Source organism: Macrotis lagotis, chromosome 6, assembly GCF_037893015.1.
Source record: "Macrotis lagotis isolate mMagLag1 chromosome 6, bilby.v1.9.chrom.fasta, whole genome shotgun sequence".
In the NCBI taxonomy this organism is placed as follows: domain Eukaryota; kingdom Metazoa; phylum Chordata; class Mammalia; order Peramelemorphia; family Peramelidae; genus Macrotis; species Macrotis lagotis.
The window spans coordinates 197,163,852-197,191,156 of NC_133663.1; the positions used below are offsets into that span (position 1 = coordinate 197,163,852).

At 36.5% G+C, this 27,305-nt stretch overlaps 1 protein-coding gene and 1 pseudogene across 3 annotated transcripts in view; both read left to right on the plus strand.

Annotated features, from left to right (window-relative positions):
• Positions 1 to 5,823: 5,823 nt before the first annotated feature.
• On the plus strand, positions 5,824 to 6,374 carry LOC141491966 (proteasome subunit beta type-3 pseudogene; annotated as a pseudogene).
• A 9,345-nt stretch (positions 6,375 to 15,719) lies between these two features.
• LOC141491355 (interleukin-1 receptor-like 2) overlaps positions 15,720 to 27,305 on the plus strand; it is a 33,383-nt gene continuing 21,797 nt past the window's right edge. For 2 of the 3 annotated variants that reach the window (XM_074192216.1, XM_074192218.1), the window contains exons 1-5: positions 15,720 to 15,970; positions 16,610 to 16,844; positions 18,052 to 18,283; positions 20,714 to 20,918; positions 24,198 to 24,360. In XM_074192216.1, coding sequence (XP_074048317.1) covers positions 16,781 to 16,844; positions 18,052 to 18,283; positions 20,714 to 20,918; positions 24,198 to 24,360 — 664 coding nt within the window. In that variant the 5' untranslated portion in view covers positions 15,720 to 15,970; positions 16,610 to 16,780. Of the gene's footprint in view, positions 15,971 to 16,544; positions 16,845 to 18,051; positions 18,284 to 20,713; positions 20,919 to 24,197; positions 24,361 to 27,305 lie in introns of all 3 variants that reach the window. The other variant, XM_074192217.1, reaches the window with a different exon arrangement.

Sequence of the window (27,305 nt, forward strand, 5' to 3'; positions counted from 1 at the left end):
GATTATCTGATTGCTTGATAAGCTCATATTGTTTTTAAAGTATCATCACAGATTGATTGCTTGATAAGCAGTATTATCTCATATTGCATCAAATTATAATTACAATAATTTTTTACCATTCCCTTTTCAAATATCCTCCAAGGACACACAATCCTCCTCATGAACCAAGTATCATCCAAAAGAGAAATCATTTCTTGAACTGTTTGTGCACCTCCCCCTAGGCCTATTTTCTCTCACACTTTACCCTCCCCTCCCCAACCAGGGTACTTAACTCCTTATAAAGTGAAGCAAGGATTAACTCAAACCCTGATGTAATTAAATATAAGAATCTTAAAAAGAACTCCAAATACAGGGAGGCTCTGGACATCTCATCTAAGAACTTTACAAATTATTGTAAGTTATGGGAAACACTGACTCAGGGTCATCCAGTTTATGATGCCCTCATCAGATTAAGTGCTAAACTTTGTCAGTACAGCAGAGTTAAATTGGGTCAAAAGATAATGAGACACTTAAGTTTAAAGTTAACACCCCTGCTTTTCATCAGGGCTTTTTGTCTCAAACATAGTAAAGTCATCTTGGACCTCTTTAATGGAGAGACAAGATCCAACTATACCCATATCATTTAAGTCCAATCTCTTCAATTATATTCAAACCTTTAATTATCTTTTTTTTAAAGATTTTATTTATTTTGAGTTTTACAATTTTTCCCCTAATCTTACTTCCCTCCCCACCCCCACAGAAAGCAATTTGCCATTCTTTACATTGTTTCCATGGTATACATTGATCCAAATTGAATGTGATGAGAGAGAGAAATCATATCCTTAAGGAAGAAACATAAAGTATAAGAGATAGCAAGATCAGACAATAAGATATCAGGTTTTTTTCTTAAATTAAAGTTAATAGTCCTTGGTCTTTGTTCAAACTCCACAGTTCTTCCTATGGATACATATGGTATTCTCCATTGCAGACAGCCCCAAATTGCTCCTGATTGTTGCACTGATGGAATGAGCAAGTCCATCAAGGTTGATCATTGCCCCTATTTTGCTATTAGGATGTACAATGTTATTCTGGTTCTGCTCATCTCACTCAGCATCAGTTCATGCAAATCCCTCCATGCTTCCCTGAATTCCCATCCCTCCTAGTTTCTAATAGAACAATAATATTCCATGACATACATATACCACAGTTTGCTAAGTCATTCCCCAATTGAAGGACAATTCTTTGCCACCACAAATAGGGCTGCTATGAATATTTTTATGCAAGTGATGTTTTTACCCTTTTTCATCATCTCTTCAGGGTATAGAACCAGTAGTGGTATTGCTGGATCAAAGGGCATGCACATTTTTGTTGCCCTTTGAGCATAGTTCAAAACTGCTCTCCAGAAGGGTTGGATGAGTTCACAGTTCCACCAACAATGTATTAGTGTCCTAGATTTCCCTCAACCCTTCCAACAATGATCATTATCCTTTCCCATCCAGTCTGAGAGGTGTGAGGTGGTACCTCAGAGAAGTTTTAATTTGCATTTCTCTAGTAAGTATTGATTTAGAGCAATTTTTCATATGACTATGGATTGCTTTTATCTCATCTATAAATTGCCTTTGAATATCCTTTGGCCATTTGTCAATTGAAGAATGGTTCTTTTAAAAAAAAATTTGACTCAGTTCTCTGTATATTTTAAAAATGAGTCCTTTGTCAGAAACATTAACTGTAAAGATTGTTTCCCAATTTACTACATTTCTTTTGATTTTGATTACAGTGATTTTGTCTGTGCAAAAGCGTTTTAATTTAATGTAATCAGAATCATCTAGTTTGTGATGTTCTCCATCTCTTCCTTAGCCATAAAACTGCTTCCCTTTCCATAGATCTGACAGGTAAACTAGTCATTGATCTTCTAGTTTGCTTATAGTATTGCTTTTTATGTCTAAATCCTGTATCCATTTGGATCTTATCTTGGTATAGTTCAACCTTTTAATTATCTTAAAAAACATAAAGTTCTCAAGAATTAGAAATGTTATAACTTCCCTTTTAGGATTGCATACAATTTGATGACCTTGATCAACATTTGTTTTTGTTTTTTTTAATTTACTTTTTTTTTATGCAACTCTTGAGTCCTGCATTTGGTGATTGAATTCTCTGTTCAGTTCTGGTCTTTATGTCAGGAAATTCTGGAAGTATCCCATCTCATTGAACATCCAACTTTTTTACCTTATATATATGCTGAATTTTGCAGGATAGTAAATTATGGGTTGTAATCCCAGGTCCTTTGCCCTCTGATATATAGTATTCCAGGTCTTCTGGGCCTTCATTGTGGAGTCTGATAGGTCCTATGAGTGTCTGACTGTATTTCCTTTGTATTTGAATTGTTTTCTTTTTACAGTTGGCAATGTTCCCTCCTTTATTTAAGACTTCTGGAATTTGACTATAACAGCTGTTGGAATTTTTAATCTTGGGGTCTCTTTCTGGAGGGGTTCTGTGGATTTTTTTCAATGATCATATTATCTTCTTATTCTAACAGATTTGGACAGTTTTCTCTAATAATTTCCTGCATGATGTTTTCCAGTTTCTTTTTTAGATCTAGGCTCTTTCAAATAGTCCAGTGCATTGTAGATTGTCTCTCCTAGATCTATTTTCTAGGTCATTTACTTCCCCTAAAAGGTACTTTACATTTTCTTCAATTTTCTCAGCCTTCTTATTTTGTTTGATGGCATCTTGTAGTCTTGTAGATTCATTGGTTTCTTTTTGTTCAGTTCTGATTGTTAGAGTTTTATTTTCTTCAATAACCTTTTGTGTTTCCTTTTCCAGTTGGTTATTTTTACTTTTATTGGAGTTGATTTCTTTGATCAGTTTTTCATAATTTTTCTGCATGACTCACATTTCTTTTTTCCATTTTTCTTCTCCCTCTCTTCTCTGGTTCTTAAATTCTTTTTAAAGCTCTTTGATGAGCTTTTGGATTTGAGTCCATTTTATAGACTGTTTTGATACTTCCCCTGTGAGTGATTTTTCATTGCTTTCTTCTTCAGACATAGCATTGTCATCATATTAGTCTGTAAAATAGTTTTTTTTTTTATATTGGGTACTCTTTTAGCTTTTTTGCTCATCTTTGTTGTTTTAGCTCTGCTCCTGGGGTATAGGGAGCATAGATCTGTTAAGGACTATTGTGTGTAGGAATACTGTAAATCATCATCTCATGCCCTTGAGTACAAGAACATTGTTTTACTAAGTGCCATGGGAATGGGAGTGGATTAGGGACTGGGGTGGATATTTAAACACATGTATTTTGGTAAATAAATAAATGAAGACCTTGGTGTACAAAGGGAGACTTGCCTTCCTTGTCTCCTGGCCCTTCAACACTCACCTGGGGAAGGTTAAGGGAGTCTGGAAAGGGATTCAACATAGATCCAAGATTTTTTCCCCCTAGGACAGGGGTCTGATCCCTGGTTTGTTGTTGGTCAAGATGTTGCCTATGCATTGCAGGCCTTGCCTCTGTACAGGTTTGCTTCCTCCTTTATGTCCAGATTCTGACTTAGCAGTGGTTTGTTCCTGACTCAGTCTTGTCTTTTGCCCTGGTATTCCCAGGATTCAGACTTCATTTGAGGTTGGTATCCTCCCTCCTTGTTTGCTATCTAGCTGCCATGACCTCTGCTGTTGTTAAACTGTTGGGATCTGGATTGCACTGTGGCTAAAAGCCTCCTGTTGGCTTTCCTCACTCTCCTACTGGTTTTCCTCACTCTCCTGCCTCCTGGATTTTATTTCCATTTCCCCCAAAGAGACAGACCTTCACTGAAGTTCCTCCATGATATCTACAGTCGAAAACTTCTTTGAATCTTCCCTTTTTCTTGAATGTCAGAATAGAGGCTTCACTTATCTTTGGTAGGGAAAAACTATGGGAGCATGTTAGCTTCATGCTACCATATTGGCTCTGTCCTGGTAGTCCATTTGAAGGCATTTTAAACTTAACTAATACCAAAAATAACCCCCAAAATTCTGAGGAAAAATGAGAAAAGATTTTGCCAATTGGTTTTTGTTTGTTTGTTTGTTTAGGTTTTTGCAAAGTAAATGGGGTTAAGTGGCTTGCCCAAGGCCACACAGCTAGGTAATTATTAAGTGTCTGAGACCCAATTTGAACCCAGGTACTCCTAACTCCAAGACCGGTGCTTTTATCCACTACGCCACCTAGCTGTCCCTTGCCAATTGGTTTTACAAGTTTTTTTTTAAACCCTCCAAGAAGACTCAAGGAAACAAGACTTCCAAAGTTCTTGCAGAACAACTTCAATTCTGCTCATCAATGAAGCTTCTCTACCTATTCCCTGTCTCATACTCACTAACTAATGAGAACTATGGACTGAATTAGAACATATGCAAGACTGAAGATGTCTGTGTATGTTTGTGTGTGTGTGTGTGTGTGTGTGTGTGTGTGTATATATATACATACACATATATTTGAATGTGTGAGGACAGAAATTAGATTTCTGAATCAATTGTCAAGTGGTCCTAACCTCTACTTCCTTCATTCTGAAATATCTAGAAACTCTATTTGAGTTGGGACATATACTTTTGTGATTAATAGACAGAAAACTTCTAGAATATCAAATCATTACAATTTCTTTGCAGAGTTAGGGTGCAATGATTGTGGAACACTGTGTGTGTGTACACACACACACACACACACACACACACACACACACACACACATATATATCAGATTTTTATAATGTGTCACCTGGTTTTCAGAAACTTTTGTTTTCCTCCACTCCCCATAGTGTTCTTGTGAGTAAAATGCTTTCTAAACCTTATCATGTCTGTTTTTAATTCTTTATTTTTAAAATACAAAGAATTAAACAAATATATATATATATGTATATATATATACATATATATATATATTTCTGGAAAGGAAGAGGAATAAATATAAAAAAAAGATAAATAAAAATGTGTGTGTGTATGTGTGTGTATGTGTGTGTGTGTGTGCCTAGGAAGTCCTCAGTGTGTCCAAGGAGGTAGTAAGAGCATCTTCAGCTCTGCTAGGCAAGTCTTCTCTCAGAGGGAGAAGGATTGGTTAAAAATTAAAATGAAATATCAATTGTGAAAAAATGACTAATTTATAAACATATTAAACACAATTGTAAATGAACAATATTCACCAGACTGATTGCCACTAAGGGGAGAGGGGTGGGAAGGAAGGGTAGAAGGAAATTATGTAACTTATAAATCATGCATATGCATGTGGATGACTGTTGAAAACTTTCATAACTTATAAATGGAAAAATAAAATAAAACATCAATTGTGAGAATTGGTTAAATACATAAAAGAAGAAGAAACTTGTTGAATCAGCAGCCCCACTTCCTGCAATAACCAGATCTCCTTTGGAGGCTCCATCAGGGTCCCATAGTTGCACAGCATACAAAGCATGTGAAAGCTGATATAGTCATGACACAGTCTGGCCATGAATTGCTTACTACATACCAAAATCAATAATAACAACTCCCAGATTCTCCAGCATCCTAATAACTTCTCCCTCCTTAAGTCTATTGCTAATTGTTAAATTACAAAATGTATAGTTTGAGGAAATCCTCACCAGCTTTCTAGCAAAGGAGAATCAATAATAAATGATAAGGATAAAACCTTTCACCATAACAACTTGGACTAACTTATTTTCCATCATTTACAAATCAGTACAATTCTTCCTTCCTTCTCAAAAAAAAAAATGAGTTTTTAGAAAGAATTAAATTTAACCAAGCGTGACTGTGCACTGTGTGGACTGGAATCCACAGGAGTGGGGGAATAGCCGCAGAATTTTTGGGGACCTGTCAAACGCCAGCACCATGTCTATTATGTCCTATAATGGAGGGGCCATCATGAAGGGGAAGAACTGTGTGGCCATTTCCAGTAGACAGGCACTTTGGCATCCAGACCCAGATGGTAACCACTGACTTCCAGAAGATTTCCTATGGGTGACCTCTTATATATTGGCCTGACTGGACTCACCACTTATGTACAGACCATAGCTCAGCACTTCAAATTCCAACTGAATTTGTATTAATTGAAAGAGGGTCAACAGATCAAGCCTTATACACTCATAAGCATAGCAAACTCAGGGCTTGGCCCCTACCACACTGAGCCAGTCATTGCTGGCCTGCACCCTAAGACCTTTGAGTCTTTTATTTGTTCCTTGGACCTCATTGGCTGCCCCATGGTGACTGGTGATTTTGTGGTCAGTGGCACCTGCTCAGAGCAGATGTATGGTATTTGTGAATCCCTCTAGGAACCTGATATGGAACCTGAGCACCTCTTTGAAACCATCTCTCAAGCCATGTTGAATGCTGTTGATCAGAATGCTGTTAAAGGAATGGCAGTGATTGTTCATATCATATAGAAAGACAAGATCACCATCTGGACACTGAAGGTACAATGGACTAACTTCTCACCTATCTTCCTCTCCCAGAGCTCATTCATATTTTCTTTAAAAAATAAAAGTAATAAGATACTTTAAAAAAAAGAAAAAAAGAAAATTAAATTTAGTTGGTCCAAACCCTTTAAACTAATCATCCTTTTTATATCTGATCATCTCACCTTCAGCACCTACCTCACAAAACTTGTTATAAGAATCAAATAAGATGGGGCAGCTAGGTGGCACAGTGCATAAAGCACTGGCCCTGGAGTCAGGAGTACCTGGGTTCAAATCTGGTTTCAGACACTTAATAATTACCTAGCTGTGTGGCCTTGGGCAAGCCACTTAACCCCATTTGCCTTGCAAAAACCTAAAAAAAAGAATCAAATAAGATAAAACACTTAGAAAAAATTAAAGTGTAATATAAATATAAAGTGCTATTTGATTTTTTTTTTTAATTTTTTATTACTTCCTTTTCTTTCTTTCTTTTATTTAGCAATCTAATTCTTCTCCCCTTTTCCTTCTCACTTAAATGGTTAATACAAAAGATTCTCTTCCTCTCCTCTAACTTCTTTTGAATTTTAGAATTTCTTTTTTTTTCTTTTTTTTAATACATACTTCTTTTAGATTGGATATCTTTATTTTGTTATCTTCATAAATTTTCTTAAACAGATTATGGTGGGTTTGGATGGCTAAAATTGGAAAGCCCAGGAACTAGGGGTGGCATTTGGAATAACTGGTGCAAAGTGGTAAATGGAACATAGAAGTATGATTTAAAGAAAGTGATACATAAATGAAAGCTATTCACTATTATGGTAACGTCCAGTCTAAATTCATGTCAGGGGGAAGAAAACAAAATAGATCAGTGAGTCTTTTCCATAATGTACCTCTCTATTTCTATTGAGAATATGAATCACTTTTCCCTTTAAATTGAGATCTTTTGCCTTTATCAGCACCTATCAGCAAATAACAAAAGAATAGTTCTATTTGCATATTAAGTTTTTGATAATTATTTTGTTGAATTTAATTGAACGCAAGTTTGACAAAGGCATGAATACCCTTCTTTGCATGACAGATCTGTCCTGGGAAAGTTATTTACTTGCCCACCAAAACCCACAAGTCTTCCCAATTAATCTTCCTAAATCACTAAATCCTAAATTCCTAGATGTGATCCCAATTGCTTCATTGTTCAAAAGCCTATAACAACCTATTCCTAAATTGATGACATCTAAGTTCCCTTGATTGGCATTCAAGGCTTTCAAAGCTTTAATTCCAATCCATCTTTCTGAATTTATCTCACCTTATTTCCTTTTTCTACATTTTGGTCAGACTGGTTTACCTGTTATTCTCTCTTTACCTCCTATATAGCCCCACTTTTCAGCCCTAAATCACAGAGGCAAAAGATTGGGTTTGCAGTAACAGGACCTGGATATGAATCCTAGTTCTGCTTCTTTCCATTTGTGTGTCTTTGAACAAGTCACTTCACAAGTTTCTTCAGCTATAAAATGAATGATTTGAACTATATGTATTTTGTTTCCATTCCAACTCTATGGAGGATCTATAATTTTAACAATCTGCCTGACTACTTTATTATTCATTGTCAATACAAGGAAGAAATGAACCAGGATTATAATATATAAATCATGACTAGATGGCGCTGTTGTATTGCAACAATTTCTGTTTTATCAACTTTGTTTTCCTCTTTGGTTTATCCTGACTTAAAAGTAAAAGAAAGTTTTATATTATATATTATTATATGTGGGCTGTTGATGGCCCACATAGAGATCACAAATTTAGAGTTACAAGAAACCAGAGAGTGCATTCAGTCCAATGATTTGGCAAAAGCTATGGGCAAAACATATCTGTTTGGCAGAAATTAAGTATAGAATAAACTTTCACACTCATATACCAAAAGCAGCTTCAAATGAATACATAACTTAGACAATAGATATGATACCATAAGCAAATTAGGGAAGCAAGAAAGAAATCTATCACATCTAAGGACAGAGAAAGAACTCATAAATAAACAAGAAATAGAGGTCACAAAAGATAAAATGGACAAAACAAAATTTAGTTGATAATAAAGGAGAAGGTAGAGCTAAGATGGTGGAATAAAGGTAAGGATTCCCACAAGCCCCCCCCCCCCACTTCAAATATCTTGAAAAATGACTCTAACCAAATTCTGGAGTGGCAGAACCCACACAAAGACTGAATGAAACATTTTTCAGCCTAAGAAAATTTGGAAGATCTCAGGGATGTGTCTGTTACACTGGGGTTAGCATCCAGGCCCAGCCAGAGTGAATGGGCTCCAAACATCCAGGAACAGCTCATAGCATACCTGGGTCCCTGTAAGATGGTGGTTTCCACACCTCTCAGTCCAGGCACTGCCAAGGACAATTGGGAAGCGCAGCAGGAAAATTCTGCCACACTAGGCGAGAGTGGAGCCCAATCCAATGTAGTCCTCAATGCAGACCCAGTCTCTGGGAACTAGGAGCAAGCCTGGAGACCTACCAGGAGCTGCTTCCAGAGTGGTCAACCCATGAACAGTAAGGGAATCATGGGAGATAGCAGAGGTCTCTCTACTAACCTTGAGTCAGGGTTCTATTGCTTTGCCCATACTTAGATCACAGTCTTAGGAAAAGGAACTTTATTTTCACAGTAGCTCAGGTACCCTCCTCATTACTCCAGGGCAGACAGGAGGGCTTATGGTCATCCACAGACCAGAGCACAGGCCAGGAGAGCAGTCAGAGCCTCTCATAAGTCCTTGGAGGAATTGAGGTCCCTGGGGAGTATCCTGGAAAACAGCTGAAAAAACCCTCAAAAACTTGAGACAGTATGCCTTCCACCCTGGGAGCAGAGCCCCACCTTAACAAAGAGTTCAAATCAAGTCATAAACTGGGGAAATGAGCAAACAACAGAAGGAAAAAACTCTGACCCTGGACAATTACTTTGGTCCTATGGAGGATCAAAATATGCACTCAGAAGATGACAAAATCAAAACTGTATCCAAAGCCTCCAAGAAAAATATGATTTTATCTCAGGCTATGGAAGAGCTCAAAAAAAGATTTTGAAAATCAAGAAAGGGGATGGGGGAAGGAAGGGGGGAGTTGTAGGTGATAGAAGAGAGGGATGATCATGAGAGAAGGTAGAGGAAAAATTGGGATGAGAAATGATAATGATGTGGGAAAAATCATGTAAGCCAAGTCAGCAGTTTAGTGAAGAAATTCCAAAAAATATTAAAGAAAATAACATCTTAAAAACCACTTTAGGTCAAATGGAAAAAAAGGCAGTCCAAAACACCAGTGAGGAGAAGAATGCCTTAAAAAGCAGAATTGATCACATGGTAAATGAGATTCAAAAGTTCTCTGAAGAAAATAATGGAGAATGGAGAATGGAACTAAGGGAAGCTGATGACTTTGTAAGAAATCAAGGAACAAAACAAAACCAAAAGAATGAAAAATTTGAAGAAAATGTAAACTATCTCAATGGAAAAACAACTGACCTAGAAAACAGATCCAAGAGAGATGATTTAAAAAATTATTGGACTACTAGAAAATCATGACCAGAAAAAGAAATCTAGATCTTATTTTTCAAGAAATAATCCAGTAAAACTGTCTTAATATCCTAGAAGCAGAGAATAAAGTAGAGATTGGAAGAATCTACCAATCACCTCCTGAAAGAGACCTCAAAATTAAAAGTACCAAGAATATTATAGCCAAATTTCAGAACTCCCAAGTCAAAGAGAAAATATTACAAGCAGCCAAAAAGAAACAATTCAAATATCGTAGAGGTACAATCAGGATATCACAAGATTTAGCAGCTTCTACATTAAGGGCTCTTAAGACTTGGAATAATATTCCAGAAGGCAAAAGAGCTTGGATTACACTAGAGAATCAACTACCCAGCAAAACTGAACATACTCTTTTAGGGGGAAAGAAGGATATTCAATGAAACAGAGAACTTTCAAACTTTCCTGAATGAAGTCCAGAGCTGAAAAGAAAGTTTGATCTTCAAGGACAGAATTCAGGTGAAGCATAGAAAAAGTGAATGGGAAGGGTAAATTATAAGAGATGTAATGATATTGAGCTGCTTGTATTCATGCATGGGAAGATTCCTGAAAACTCATATGAACCTTCTCATTTATTAGGGCAGTTAGAAGGAGGGGAAAAAAGGAATTTACTGAGAAATAGGAAAAGGAGAGGTAGAATCAGGTAAGTTATTTCACATTAAAAAGGCAAGGAAAAGTTTTTGCAATGGAGTGTAAGAGGGAAAGGTGAGGGGGAGTGAGTGAACCTTTACTCTCATTGGAAGTGACTCAGTGAGAAACTAAATACTCAATTGGGTATAGAAATCTCTTACTATAGTGGAAAATAGGAAAGGAAAGGGATGGGAGAAAGGAGACGGGGAAGGGGTGATAGAAGAGAGGGAAGATCATGGGAGAGGGTAGTGAGAACACACTTTTGAGAAGGGATGGGATAAAAAGAGAGAGAGCATAAAATAAATGGGGGAGGGGGAACATAGGATGGAGGGAAATACAGCTAGCAATAGCAACTAGAAAAAAAAATATTGAAGCAATTTTTCTGATGGACTTATGATAAGGAATGCTATCTGCCCCAAAGAAAGAGCTGATAGTGTTTGAATACAGACTGAAGCACATTTTTTCCCCACTTTATTTTTCTTGAGGTTTCTCTTTTTGTGGGGGAGGACGTTTATGTTTACTTTTACAAGATTACTATTGTAATGTATTTCACTGCTGCATATTTTTAACCTACACTAAGGGACTAGCTTGCTCGATGGAGAAAGTGGAAGTGGAAGGAATGGAGCATATTTGGAAATCAAGGTTTTGGAAGTAAATGTTGAGACTTGCTTTTGCATGTAAGTAGTAAAAAAATGTAAAAATAATAAAATAATAAAAAAATTTAAAGAAAATAAAGGAGAAACTAGAGAAAATATTTTCAGCAAATTTTTCTGATAAACATTTCATATCCAAGATATATAGGGAACTGATTTAGGTGTATATGATTAAGATTTGCTTTACCATAGTTAAATAGTCAAGGAATGTGAAAAATGTTTTCAAAGAAAAATTCAATCATACTTTAAAAATTCCAGCTAACTAATAGAAAGATGTAAATTAGAGCAACTCTGAGATTCTACCTCAGTGTCAAATAGCAAAGATGGGGGCAGTCAGATTACACAATGGATAGAGCACTGGCCCTGGAGTCAGGAGGACCTGAGTTCAAATCCAACCTCAGACACTTAATAAATGCCTAACTGTGTGACCTTGGGAAAGTCACTTAATCCCATTGCCTTGGAAAAAAACTTAAAAACTTAAAGTAGCAAAGATTATAAAAAATAAAAATAATAAATGAAGGGGCTATCAGAAAAGTGATGAAACTGAATTTTTCCAGTCATTTTGAAAAGGAATTTGTAATTATGTCTCCAAAGTCACTAAGCTATACACATCCCATATCAAATGGTTATTATTAGATAACTAGCATACTAATTAGTAATAGCAAAACTATTAGTAAGCTTGCTTTAATAGCAATACTATTACTAAGCTTAAATCCCAACAAAGATCCTTATATGCAAAAATATTTATAGTAGAATGGACATTTTGATCACACTATTCAAATAGTTCCAAATTGCATTCTAGAATAGTTGTACCAATTTTTTTGTTGTATATCCTTTGTTTTTTGAAGAGGACCAATAACTTCACAAGGTGATGTTTTGACTTGTGCATGATTTGGATTTAAGTAAGACCCAGTTGTACAAATTCCAACAGCGTCACTCTCTCTTCCAGAGTCATCAAAGTCCAATCAAAGGCAAAAGTCAGTATGACTGGCAGTTGCCTAAAATGCAGTGGATGACATTGACACCTTCAATGTCTCATCAAACTCTAAGCCCACAGTAGCTTCTTCAGATATCTTCATGGCCATTGGAACAAATTTTTCTCATCTAGCTGTTCTGTCAGGGATCACATGCTTGGGATAGACATTACCCTAACTCACTAATGGGTTTGAGTCTTATTGACTAACCTCAAACAAACAGAACCCTCAAAAAAAACAGAGCAAAACAAGTTTGGTTTAGCACATCTGAAACATGGTTTTACCAGGGTGTGACCATTGCACATGCAACAGTTTCTTGGTGCTGTGAGTGAGAGTACCGATTTACAAGTTCCACCAGCTATGTATCATTGTGTCTACAAGAAATATCTTTTGTCATCTTTTCCAATTTGCTGAGTAAAAGGTGAATATTCATATTATTATTAATAGTTTGTCATTTTTCTTTTGAAAGTTGTTTTTGGAATTCCTTTGACTGTTTATCTATTAGGGAATGGAAATTAGTCTTATATTTTTCTGTTAAAGATAGGGATTAGACTTGTAATTTCATTTGTATAGGAAATAACAGGGGATAACTTCCTTTATCAATACAGGTTAGCACAATCCTTGATATTTATGATTTTAGGGAGATACAAAGAACACTGAGATATTAAGTGACTTATCCAAGGTCACACAACCAGGAGATGTCAGATTAAGGACTTGAACTCAGATCCTTCTGATTTTGGACCCAGCTCTCTATCCACAAGTCCTTGTTACTCAAGGTTACTCCCCAAAACTAATAGTTAAAGAGAAAGTGCCAGCATACTGAGTTTCTTCACTTGAAAAGTACCTATATTATTGAAAATGCAGATCTAGTGTATGATTTCTAGTGTTCAGGACACATGTCCATTTTGAATTTATATGTGATATATTATTTAAATTTAATTTTTCCCAGTTTTCTTTCCAGTTTTTATCAGATTCAAAGTTCTTTTCTAGGTAATTTATGTTTGGAAGATTTTTATAAAGATGGAAGATATTAGATTATTAAGATCCATTATTTCTGATCTTCCCTTGTCTTGTCTATTCTATTTTTTAACTAGTACCAAATAGCTTTGATTAAACAATCTGCATTTATTTGTTGTTTTGTCATTTCAGTCATGTCCAGCTCTTCATGACCTGCTTTGGAATTTTCTTGACAAAGATACTGGAGTAAATTGCCATTTCCTTCTCCAGCTCACTTCACAGATGAGGAACTGAACTAAACAGTTCAGTTTACTCAGGGTCACACAGCTAATAAGTGTCTGAGGCAAGATTTGAACTTAGGAACGTCAAGCTTCCTGATTCTAATCCTGTATTTTATCCATCATGTCACCTAGGTGCATTTATTATATTAATGTAATTATTTGCTGTCCATGTGAAATACATTACCAAGCAAAAGCATTTAGGCATAACATACTGTGGCATAATAAACAGAATACTGGGATCCTGAGATTCTGGAAAAGTCAGTTTTCTCATCTGTAAAATGAGCCGAAGAAGGAATTAACAATCATGTATCTTTGTCAAGGAAATCTCAAATGGGATCACAGTCAGATACAGTTGATATAATTACACAACCATATTGTATAAACATCTGATAATGCTTGTCCTAAGGCAGTGTACTAAAAAGATAATATATTTATTAAATAATGATTTCAGGCAATGTTAGACAGTAGTAAAAAGCACTGGATTAAGAAGGTTTAGATTTAAATCACGACTTCACTACTTATATATGTCTTTGATTAAATCATATAACATTTCTCTTTCTATAAAATGAAGACTCTGAACTAGATTAGGCATTTTTAACCTGCTGTCCAAGAATCTGTGGAGGAGATTTTAATGGGACTCATGTGTGTGTTAAAAAAAAAAATTAGTTTCCTTCATCTCTAATTAAAATTTGGTATTTCGTTTACATGTTTTTTTTTAAATCATCATTCTGAGACTATTCCTTAGACTTCACCAAACAACTAAAAAGGTCCGTGACACAACTAAAATTTGGACTTTCTGGGCTAGATAGTGTTTAAGGTCCCTTTTGATTCTCAATTTTATGTATACCTCTGTTTCTGAATTGTGATTATTATTAATGTTTCTCACAACTGTCAGTTTCAAAAAAGACTAGAAGGAAAGGTTTTTTAAAAAAAAGTGATGATAAACAATTTACCATTAATAAACTTTTTGAACACTATTAATTTTACTTCTCCAGTAGGTCTTCTATCTCTGCCCTTCCTTCTTCTTTCATTGTAATTACCCCCAATCCAACCCTAGATTATTATAGTAGTCTCCTAACCAAGCCCCCTGCCCAGCAAAAGTAGCAATATCAAGTAACAATTTCTCCTTGCTTTGTTATTCCAATTAATTCTTGCTTCTAAAATTATCTTCCCAAGACCACAGCTTTGATTACATTTCCCTGTCCCCCAAATTCTCAAAGTCTATTGAATAAAATCTAAATATCTTTGTCTGGTATTTTAAAAACCATCACCAACTTGATTCTGGCCTTCCTTTTCAGACATATCATGGATTTAATTTTATAAATCTTATATTATTAGAAGTTTACTTAACTAGTCCTTTTTTATTTCCATATTTTTCTTCTGTAATTCCCCATTTGTACCTACCTAAAAAAACAATTCTATACTGCTGAAAAAGCAGGTAGATGATGGAAGCAAGCCACACTTATTTATTAAGTTCTTGTAAGAGTCTTAAAGATTAGAAAAAGTTAGAAAATCTGAGTTTGAATCCCAAGCTCACACATTCCTATACCTAGTTTTTTGATCAGGAAATTTGAACAATTGTGGGGATCAAATGTAGTATGGAAAGTTATCCCAGCAGAGAGTTTTCCACTGTGGAAGTGGGGGAAGGGGTGGAGAGAGAGAGAGAGAGAGAGAGAGAGAGAGAGAGAGAGAGAGAGAGAGAGAGAGAGAGAAAGGGGGTGTGTGTGAGGGAAGGGTGTTTGCATCTTTCTTGGTTGGATCAGACATTTAGTGAATCAGGAGGGGACAAGTCTTACTCTTCATGCTCCCTTTTGAAGTATTTTAGGCAAATATTTGCCATTTCCTTCTCCAGATCATTTTACAAATGAAGAAACTGAAGCAAGCAGGGTTAAGTGAATTGCCCAGAGTCACACACCAATAAATTAATGAATGGAGATTTGAACTCAGGAAGATGACTCCAGTCCCAACACCCTAACCAATTTGTCCCCTACCTGCCCTTGCAAATCATTAAAGTGCCATAAACAAAAAAATGTTATCGAGTGTCTTAGGGGGCGTCATTACCAGGGTTGGAGTCTTGGGTTCAATTTCTGGTTCACAACAACTCACCAATACTATATTAACTTAAAGAGGGATCAAAAAACTGGGAGGCTGAAGGGGATGAGGGCTCTTGGTGACACACAGCAAGGAAATTCTAATTATTCCAAAACAATGTGGTGCCTTGGAAACCAGGGTGCTGAAAGTGGATTCTGGGAACTGGGTCTTCTTGAGTCACTCCCAGAATAATGAGGACACCAGACAGGCCCAGGCATCTCCTCTCTTCTTAGACAAATGAGGAAGCTGCAGTAAGGAAGATCCGGAGCCCTCACTCAGGAGCAGCTGCCTGCCTGGTACCCCTGGAATGGAAGGAAGTGGTGCAGGCTTCCTCCAGTGTACTGGGCCAGCAAGCCTTCGGAGACTGGCCAGGGGTGAGGAGGAAGCTGGATACTGTAGGAAGAAGGAAAAGGAGCAGATAAGAGAGGTAGGGCATGGGGAGAACTCTTTCAGAGTGGGGAATGAACCTTTGGTTGAAAGGTACTTTCTTCTGAGGCCCCAGAGATTCTGGCTTGACTGGGTGAGGGCAGGTACTTACTAGAGGAAGAGATAAAAATGCAAGGAGAAGATAGACCCGGGCACACCCAGCTTCCCTCTCCTCCCCTCCCTTCCCCCACAACATTCATTGTCTATCTGTGGGAATTGGAATGATGGGAAGATTTGGGGGATCCTCTGAGGATGACTCCTGCCCACTTCTCTTAGGGAACTAGAAATATTAGGACCTAGTGCGAAGACCACAGGGGGAAGGGGAGGGGGGTTCGGGTGAGGTACTGACTTTGAGTCCTTTCTTGCTTGAGTGGCCCAAACTATACCTCAGGACTCTCAAAAGGAGAGGATCTCTCAGGATTTGCATCTTAGTCGAGGGTGGAGTGAGGTGGAGGGGAAAAGGGAGAGAAAATCTCTAAGGAGGAATCTTTATGTTTTGTGAGAAAACTTGTGGAAAATTACCAGAAACTTAGAGTGAAAACACACCTAACATTTATCCCCAATGCATAATGCAGCAGCGTCTTGGACCAGGAGGAGGGGGCTGTGCAGAATCCCAGCTTTGCTTGCACTCTTTCTCCAGGCACACAGTGAAAGTCTTCTAGTGGCAAACATTGTCACTCATGGATAGTTCTCTGGGGCTTCACCCTTTGGCTCTGGCTACTTCGTGGAGATGCTAAAATGAGAAAATCTGGATGATTCCAGGCTTCTAGAATTGGCTTTCAGGCACATCCTGCCCTCTCTGTAGCCCAGTATGGTGATTCTATCCTGTCTTCTTTCCGGGTTCATCTTGACTTTTCTTCTCTTTGCCAGAGCAGGTAAGTCTAACTTAGCAAATAATTATTAGGGAATTGCTTTATATACCTTGCCTTTCAGGATCTTTCTACCTCTAAGACAGCAGCCATTGTCCCATGAGAAAGTACCACACTGAACAAAAATATGTTTGATCACAGTATCTTAAAAAGAGGAGACTTTAAAGATAGTTTAAGCCAAGTACCTCATTTTACTGATAAGGAAATTGAAGCCTAGAAAGCTTGGGAGACTTGTCTTAGATCACATGAGTAAATAATAAAGCAGAACTTTAAACTCATGTTTTCTGACCCTCAAATGAGCACTCTACATTATTCTTGAATTGTGTTCCCCATGGTGTATATCCACTCAATGAAATGGGAAAGAACTCTGAATTTGGAGTCAGAGTTAACTGAGTTTGAATTCTTGCATATTAGAGAAAGTATGATTAATATTAGAAGGTTTTAAATTAAAAATTATTCCCTGACTTAAATGAACAGATCTTGATCTGAATACAATAAGGTTAATTATTATATTATTACTATGTATTATGTGAAGTCAGTTAAGCTTTTTCAGATCACATGATGAAAGGTGTAGTATGCAATTTATAGTATACTTAGGAATTCTAGGAATTCAACTCCTACTATTTCAGACTATAAAAAAAGGTAAAGTGGAATGAATGCATTTGTGATTTTGAGGAAAATTAAAGGAGTATAAAATATAAGTGGTTAGTTTCAAGAAATTAAGGAATTTACAAAAAGGAGTTTTAAACATACTGGTGTGTATGCGGAAAGTAAAACAAAATGAAGTTTCAAATTTGATAGAACAAAGTGACATATTGTGAGAAAGAGGAATAAAAAAAATAGACTGCTTGAAAGAAGGTGTGATTGATGAGTAGGTTAAATTTTGAGCCAGATTTGAAGGTCAGAGACTTAGTTGGACAATATGGAAGACTCCTGTGGGTAATGGTCCATGTGGAAGTTAAGAAGAGTTTCAGAATCTCATCCAACTAACTAAGCTTCTTACTGTCCTTATTTTCAGATATTCACTTTAAATTTAAGTTTGAATGATTATAGACCAAGCAGCACACACCATTAGTTTCCCCTGAGAACCCTTGTAATGACTAAAGGGTCAAGGAAAGGCAACTGTGGTGATCTAGTACTTATAGAATAAATAAAAGAATGGAGAATTTTCTTTGTAGCTCAGGCTTCCTTTTTTCCCCCCTTTTCTCAATAGAGAAATGCAAAGTCAGCACAGAAAGGCAACATTTTGTGGCAGGGCGGCTTTTTGCTCTTTCTTATCCAATCACTGAAGAAAAGTACGGTCATGGAAATGTAACCTGCTATAAAAATTCTAGCAAAACTCCAATAACTATGGACAGAAATTCCAGAGTCCACCAGTATCTGGGTCAGATTTTATTTTTTCCTTTGACATTGGAAGATTCAGGAATATATCAGTTTATCATAAGGTAAGTTTTCAGTTTAAAAGAAAGATATATATACTCAAAAGATAAATAGAAAAAAATGATGTGCTGAATTGAATGTTGTATTTTTATTCTTGTAGTAAAATTATTGAGTTGAGATCATAAGATCTAGAATTGGAAGATCTGAAAGAGTTCAACCCTTATTTACAAATTGGTTATATATCTAAGAGTTTGTCAGTTTGACAATTGAACATGCTTTCTGTTGAATCAATGCTATAAATAGTTTAGATTCCAATGCAGACCATCCCAAAAGCCAAAGTCAATTTAACCAATAATATAGCTTTGATTCTAATGGTCATTCAATCAATAAACATTTGTTAAGTACCTTCTCTGTGCTAGGTACTGTATGCTAAGTGCTGGGTACACAAAAAGAGGCAAAAGACAGTCTCTGTTCTCCAGAAGTTTACAATCTAATGAGGAAGACAAATAGGAAATGGGTGGGATTGGGGGAGGCATTAGAAATGAGAGCTTGTAAAACATTTTCTGTAGAAGATAGGATTTTAGTTGGAACTTAAGGAAGCCAGAGAAACTACTAGGTAGAGATGAGAAAGGAGAACATTCCAGTCATGGGGGAGAACCAGAGAAAATGCCCAAAGCTGAGAAATGGGAGTGTCTAATTCATGAAATAACAAAGCCAGTGTCACTAAATCAACTGATACTAGTAGGGAATAAAGTGTAGGAAGATGGGAAAAGTAAGAGGGGAGTAACTTATGAAATGTAGGATCCTTAAGGCAATAGGTAGCCACTGAAGTTTATTTGGAGGAGAGGGATGACATAGTAGAGTGGCTGAATGGACTCTGGATTAGAGAGAAGACTTGAGGCAGGTCAGCCTAGCAACAGGCAAATGCACAGACCAGATGTGAGATTATAAGGGTCTCTCCTAGAATGGAGGCAGTGTCAGAGTAGAGAAAGGAGCTTATTGGGGAGATGTTGCAAAGATGACAATGTTTGTCCTTGGTTATTGAAGAAGACCATAACATCAGGGAGGTGACACCATGATAAGCAAGTGAATTGGATGTGAATGAGGGGTTACTGTGCTAAGTCACTAGCCTCACTTTCTCCTCCAGAGCCATCTGGATCCAGTGGCCAGATATGAATCAAGATGACTGGCGATGGCTCTGGATACAAGGCAACCAGGGTGTCTGAGTCAGATTTGAACTCAGGTCCTCCTGACTCCAGAGCTCTATCCACTGCATTGCCTAACTGTGTCTGCAAAGATGAAATGGACAGATCTAGGCAACATTGGATATGGGGGGGGGGGGGGGGAGAAATATTAAGGATTTGAGCATGACTCCTAGACTTTGAGCCTGAAAGACTGGGATGATGGTATTGCCTTCTACAGTAATAAGGAAAAGTCAGGACACATTTTGGGGAACAGAAATAATGATTTGGACATGTTTGAATTTGTCTACTAGACATCCAGTTTAATATGTCTGAAAGATGTACAATTGAAGATGTACAATTGGCCTAGAGCCAGAAAGACCCAAATATGGCCTTAGACACTTACTAGTTGGGTGACTCTATACACCTGTTTGCATAAGGTTCTCATCCATAAAATGAGCTGGAGAAGGAAATAGCACATGACCCCAGTATCTTTGTCAAGATGACACAAACATGACAACAGCAAACAATTTTATCTTTAATGTCCTTTATCATGGTAAGATGAGAAAAGAGGTTCTATGTATGAAGACGAGTTGGAAGAACAATTTTGCTAAACTGAGAGTGTCTATGAAGAAGAGTAGCATGTAATAGGACTGGAAAAGTAAATAGGGATCAGGCTGTGAGGGACTTTAAATGTCAAGTAGAGGAGTTTTATTTGATCCTTGAAATAATAAGGAATCATTAGAGTTGATTGAATGAGAAGAGCCTGGAAATAGAAGTACCAATTAGACAGCCTCTGTGATAGTTTAGAGAAGTGCTGAGGGCCCCAAATGGGTGATAGCTATGTAAATAGAGAGAGAGAAACAGACAAGAGAGAAGCTGTGGAGGCAAAAATGATAATATTTGACAACTGAAAGGTAATGGGGGTAAAGGAGAGTTAGAAATTGATGATGATACTAAAGTTTGCATACCTGGGAGATTGGAAGGTGGTGGTCCCTTTGATAGAAATAAAGAAGTTAAGTGGAAAGGTCAGTAGATTTGGAGTAAATTTGGAGAAATTAGTTTGATTGAGTGATGAAGTCACAAACAGATCAGGTTTCTATAAGTAAAGACTTCTTTGTTACAGAAGACAAGTATGGTGCTCCATAATTTGGACAAAAATTATGCTGAGTGGTAGAGATGGCCCTGGGTGACCTGAGATCTTTTAAAATTGCAGTGTCTTCTGTGCACTAGATACTCAATAATTATTGATTGATTGACTGGCACTTATGATTCTGACTCAAGAATTGTGTAATTCTGCTGTTTTATTTACAGGGATTCAAGTAGCTGTCAGAAAATCTTTGTGAACCTAACTGTTCAAAATAGGAGTAGTGGTTGGTGTGGTGATTCCAGCAAAGACCCAGGAGGGCTAGCAGATAATCATGACCAACAAATATTATATAGGGGAACAATTAGCATTCTCAAATGCCATATAATTTCCTTACCAAACAGTACTTTAAATTCAATACAATGGTATAAGGTAAGCACTGATATTCTCATTGCTTTCTCTCTTCCCCTATGTCTACTCCACCCTTTTTCCTAATACCATTTTGAGATTGCTTGGAAGGTTGATTTATACAATAGCATCACAACATACAACAAATAACTAAGACCCTTGTCTTGTAAAGGAATTCCACTTTTAATTATTGTATTTATGATTTAGATAACTTCAACAAAATAGTTTTGAAGAAAATTGAATTCAATAAGTGCTCTTTTAATAGATGAATTAACATTGCATAAAAGCCATATTTTTCTTTCTTGGAAATTTAAGCATTTTGAAGCAGTGAAAATAGCACTGCTCTTTGAGTCAAGATATTTGGGTTTGACTCTTGACATTAACATTTAGCCTCTCTGAGCTTCTCCATCTATATAAATTGTGGATAATATATGCCTGCACCACTACTTTTCAAAGTTGTTGAAAGGCAAACACTTTTTAACCCTAAAATTGCTATGTAAAGGTAAATTATTATCACTTATGAATGGCCAGAATAATTTTATCATTTTGTAGTTTTATCATTTGGTAGTTTTTCAGTCATATCTGATTCTTTCTGGCCCCATTTGGAGTTTTTCTTGACAACAATATTAGAGTGGCTTGCCATTTCGTTTTCCAGATCCTTTTACAAATGAGTAAATTGAGACAAAGTTAAATAACTTGTCCAGGGATCACCTAACTGATACATTTTTGCAACTGGATTTGAACTCAGGTCTTCCTGACTCCAGGCCTGGTGCTCTACCCACTGTGACCCCTAACTGCCAATTTTATCATACTTGTGTAAGGAAAAAAAATGGTTTTTATCTAGTATTCTCTTCCCCCCCCCTTTCTTTCTTCCACATATTAGCACTTAAGTGAACAAGAATATCTTCTAACTTTAATCCACCACTGTCTTGATGTAGATACTTCCTTGAATGATACAGGTTTCATCAGCTTCTACCCATCTTTTCCATGTAATTTCCATTTAATTCTATGTCCTATCCATAAACCCAGAACAGACTCCACCAAATGTGCTGGCAACCTTTCCCCTAATGCTTTTTGACATTGCATAAAGACTAATTAGCACATGTCACTTTCAATTGTAAATGATCCTTTTTGTCTTCCCCTCATATATTTCTATTATGACATCATTTATGTTACTTTTCCTGTGGAATTGCTCGTTTATAACATGTTATGGTCTTCTCTCACCCACTATGCAATTCTCCATTGACTTTTGAGTGATCTTAAACCTTAGTTCTTTGAAAAGTGTAGAATTCCTTTTCTTACAGCCTAAAATATCACCTTACATTTATTAATATTTAAACATTTGATCTCTTGTTTCATAGAATGTTGAGGTCATTAAAATAACTAGGTACAATTTCCTAGTGGTGACTGGGTGGTCTGATAGATAGCCTTCTGGGCCTGGAGTCAGGAAGACTCATTTTTGTGAGTTCAAATCTGGCCTACTAACTATATGACAATGGGAAAGTTAGTTACTCCTTTTTTTGCCTCATTTTCCTCATCTGTAATATGAGTTGGAGAAGGAAATGGCAAACCATTCATGTATTTCTGTTAAGAAAATTTCAAATGGGGTCTAACAAAGAGTCAGACACAATAGAACAACAACAACAAAAAATTTCCTAGAATAGCCCAGTGTCCCTTCCTGCCTGTTAGTTCTGGTTTTATCTCATTGTCTATATGCAGTATCAATCCAAGATATTTGTATTGATAGATACATTTTTTTTCAGATATTTTCAATTTTTCATCTTTCATACCCCACCAGTTCCAACTTAATTGATCTTTTTGCCACGCCTTCTTGATAATTTGTTTTCCCCTCCATTGCTTGTCTTTCTTTTATGACATGTACTTTTCATAAACTTCTGCTACATTACTACATAAAATTTTGACAAAGGAAGTCACATTCTAAACCATTATTGCCTTTGACTGCCATATCTTTGTCCTTGATAAGGATTGCTGGCTGATGTTTCTAGCATCTTTGATTCTCTGATATGGCAAGTGATTTTATTTAACTATAAAATTCATTTGCTTCTTCCACAGAATTTTTCCTGTGTAATCAGTTAAGCCAAACTCTTTTTGTTGATTATAGATCTCAAGTAGGAGACTTTCATTATTTCAAGGCTTAATGCAATTTATATAGCTCTGAACTCTACTACTTTTCTTCACAAGTGATGATATCACCTTCATTTTACAGACAAGGGAGTTGAAGCTCAGAAAAATTACCCTGACTAAACTCATATAGTTAAACCATAAATCATCTGATTCCAAACCTAAGGCTCTTTCCAGTTCCTTGGTAACTTTATTTCAATCTACTCATTTCTTTTTAACTCTCATGGAGCCATGGAATCATAAAACAGGAATCTACCCTAGATCATTCATTTCAGTCCTGACTTGGTAGAACACAAGCTTGTAATGTCAAATTCTATTCTCTTTTTTTTAAATCACTGTCTTTGTTGTTGGCCTTTTGCATAACTTGGTTCAGTCTGAGACTTCATTTTCAGATTTATCTGACTCTTCATGAACCTATTTGGGACTTTCTTAGCAAAAACATTGGAGTAGTGGTTTGCCATTTTTCTCCAGCTCATTTTACAGATAAGGAACCTGAAGAAAATAGGGTTAAGTGACTTCCCCAGAGATACCTAAGTATCTGAAATCAGATTTGAACTCAGGAAGTTCCTAATTCAAAGCCTAGCTTTCTATCCATTGCAACACCTAACTGCCCAATTAGCTTCCCTGCATAATATTCTAAGCTATCCTTTCTTATAGAGCACTGTAGGATTTTTAGTGATGAACTCCTCTTATCTGACTTGTTAAAACAGAAGTGTACCTATTTTTCAGTTTCTGCGATAGCCTATCATACTACAGTAACTTTTTGACTTGCTTTTGGTATTTTCAGTCTTGCTCTCATGTTCACGATCCCCTTAACATCAGTTTCGTTTTTGCCCTCCTTTTCTGCTAGGGTCTACTGATTGTATGAAATGAACTTTAGTCTTCCTTTTCCTTTTTAAACTTTATTGCTTCTGGCTCCTGATTCTATGACTACCTTCCTCATTATCAGCAAAAGGAAGTTCCTTCTGGAACTTGTGCTAGGACCTTTGTCTTAAAGAACCTCATGGTACTAAGAGTCCAGTCTTATATAAGACTTTTCATTTTATGGTCAGGAATAATATGTCATACTTCCTTTATATCACTCATAATTTCTACTGTAATACTAAATGCTGTAGTTACTTAATAAATACTTGCTGACCCAAAATGAATTTTTGTATTTAGGACTATAAGCCTATTGGAAACAATGATAAATATTTATCTAAAGACTCTGATCTCTATATATATAATACATCAACTGAGAATTCAGGAACATATTTATGCAAAGCAAAACTAACATGCATGGGAAAGCATTATGATATTTTAAATATAATTTCTACAACTCTAGGTAAGTATGATACAATATGAGAGTCATTTTCTTAGAGTATTTGCAAATGCTTCTAGCCCAAATGCTTGGGCTCTCCATTTAGCTTATGTGAATGTCAAGTTATTTGTGTGCTGTTATTTTCCAAAACTTCTTTTTCTCAGTCAGCAAGATTCAAAAAATTTCCTTGTCAAAAGTCATAAAAGTAAGGGAAGAAACCATTGGCTAGTAGAAAAGGAGAGTAAGGGAAACAAGAATTTCAGAATTATATCTAGTCCAACCCATATACGAAAGGCATCCTCACTATAACAAACCTCAGAAGTGGTCATCCAACCCCTCTCTTTGAAAACCTTTAATGAGAAAGATCCTGCCACCAAGAAAATTAAATTTTGGACAGATTTTATTGTTAGGAAGTTTTTCCTGATATTAGGCCTTCTTCTCATTGGATCCTGCCCTTTAGCACCATTTGACAAGCCTTTAAATGTTTGAAAATTACACCCTCCAGAATATTCTTTTCTACTAGCTAATTTTCCTAGTGGCAATTTCCTTCAACCAACTTTAATGATATTGGTTCATTTTCATGATAAATCAACCTTTTTATCAATGTGGTTGTTCTCATCTAGATATTCACCTAGAACACAATAAGCCACTTAAGATCTAAGGAAGGCAAATTACAGTGGAACTATCCTGCCCCATTGTTAAAAATCATGATCTTCTTTATGAATCTGGGAGAAATGACTTGGGTGGGGCAGGGTTTAAGGACCTATCCCTGGGCTCCTTTGGTGAAGAATTCATCAATCTCTCTGACTCTGAGGTAAGGCTTAGATTTTAATTCACTGGATGCACTAAAGTTTACAAGTTACTACAAAAAGTCCACAAACTAATGCAAAAAGTTTATAGGTCACTACAAAAAGTTCACTGTAGTTAAGTTCTTTGGAGAAGGATAATTTCAATAGAAGTAAGAAGAGGTTAGGAGAGTTTGGGCTCCCCAGGACAGGCTGGGCTTCCCACAGGAATACAAGCAAGCAGGGGATAAGTAGTAGAGAAGAGCAGAGTTAAGTAGGGTTTACATGTCACTCTTACCCAGAGTGCTTGCTTCTCAGCAAAACAAACAGAATAAGTAGAAGACAAGATAAATAATAGAGAAGGGCAAAGAATTTGGGAATCACACTTCCCCAGAGCAAGCTACCTTTAGAGGAAGCCCATTGATCACCTCAATTAGTAGGTCTAAGACTTAATCCTTTCAGGCTAAGGCAGGGATCCATTGTTTTTTTGCTAGGGGCTTGTTTTGTGCCTGGGGCAGGAATCTACTGAGTTCTAGTCTAGGAGGCAAGGACCTCATTTCATAGCTTAGACAATGGGATGGGAGGATGGGGGACAATCATGGTCACTACAGAGGATACAGATTAATAACTATAAAATATATTTCTCTGTCCAATATTTCCCCTACTTAATAGAGATGACATTAGCCATTTTAGCTGTCATATCACATTACTAACTCAATATGAGATAGCAGCCTACAACAACACTAGGATGTTTTATTTAGAGCTGTCTTCTATCAATGCTCCCATTATAATAACTTTGTAGATGAATTTTTGTCCCTGAATCCAAAACTTTACATTTATCCCAATTGAAAATGTTATTAGAGTCAATCCAATAGCCTAACTGTGAAGTTCCCTTTGGAACTTGTGTCATCCAGGGTGTTAGCTAATCCTATCAGCTTTGTGTCCTATGCAAATTTGATGAACCTACAATCAATGCTTTTATTGAGGTTACCAATAAAAATATTTTAAAAATATAGAGTCAAGGGGCAGCTAGGTGGCACAGTGGATAGAAGACTAGCCCTGGAGTCAGGAGTACCTGAGTTCAAATCTGGCCTCAGACACTTAATAATTATCTAGCTGTGTGGCCTTGGGCAAGCCACTTAACCCCATTGCCTTGCAAAAACCTAAAAAAAAATTATGTCTTGAATCTATCTCTTATGAAGACAATAGATCTCTTAATTGTGAGAGGTATATACTGTTCTGTAATCATCTGATTGTAGGACTCTGAGGACTTTCTCAAGGAACTGGCCCTGCCTGACAATATCTGCAAAGCCAAGAAGTCCCATCTGTGGAAAAGGAAATTTGGCCTCAGCTATTCTTTTCCATTAATCTTTGTATATTTCTGCTGTGTGTGTGTGTGTGTGTGTGTGTGTGTGTGTGTGTGTGTGTGTGTATGCACATGTATAAATTATTTATAGCCAATATTTCTCTGTGAATTCATTCATTTCCTCAGAACCCATCTCTGATGGTCAGGCAGTTTCAAAAAGGCTTAATGGAGTAAAGGTAATTACTCCAAGCCCCCAAGTCATCTACTTGGGTATGAAGGACAAACATCATCACTGTTATAGGAAACACCTATGTTTATAAAAGCATTGTTGTCCTTCACTCCAGGTCTTTGCTACAAATGTAGACTGACCATAAAGCACTTTTGTTAATCAGACTGCATGTCCCTGCTAATAAAGAGTATCTCATGCAGAGAATTACCACAGTCCATCCTAATAATAATAAGGAATCATTGTGCAAATGTATAAACATGAGCTTATACACATGCATATAATATATAATATATATACATTTTCAATTGGGATAAATACAAATATATATTATATATAATATAATAATATATAATATATAACAGGCATATTGTACATAAACATGTGCATATGTATATACAGTATGTACATTCTTAAATGTAGAGCACTGCTATAAAATATTAAGGCTCATTTGTAGAATTTATTAACCATTTTTCTTATGGACATCATTATGATTAAATTCCATTGTGGTCTTTTCTGAATGCTCCCTTTTTAAATGAGTTATCCCACTTTGATTGTTTTCTGCTCTCCCATATATCAATGAGCCATAGTCTACAGGGGCAGAATAATGAAGGAATAGAGTGAATAAATAATATATACATAATAATAATAA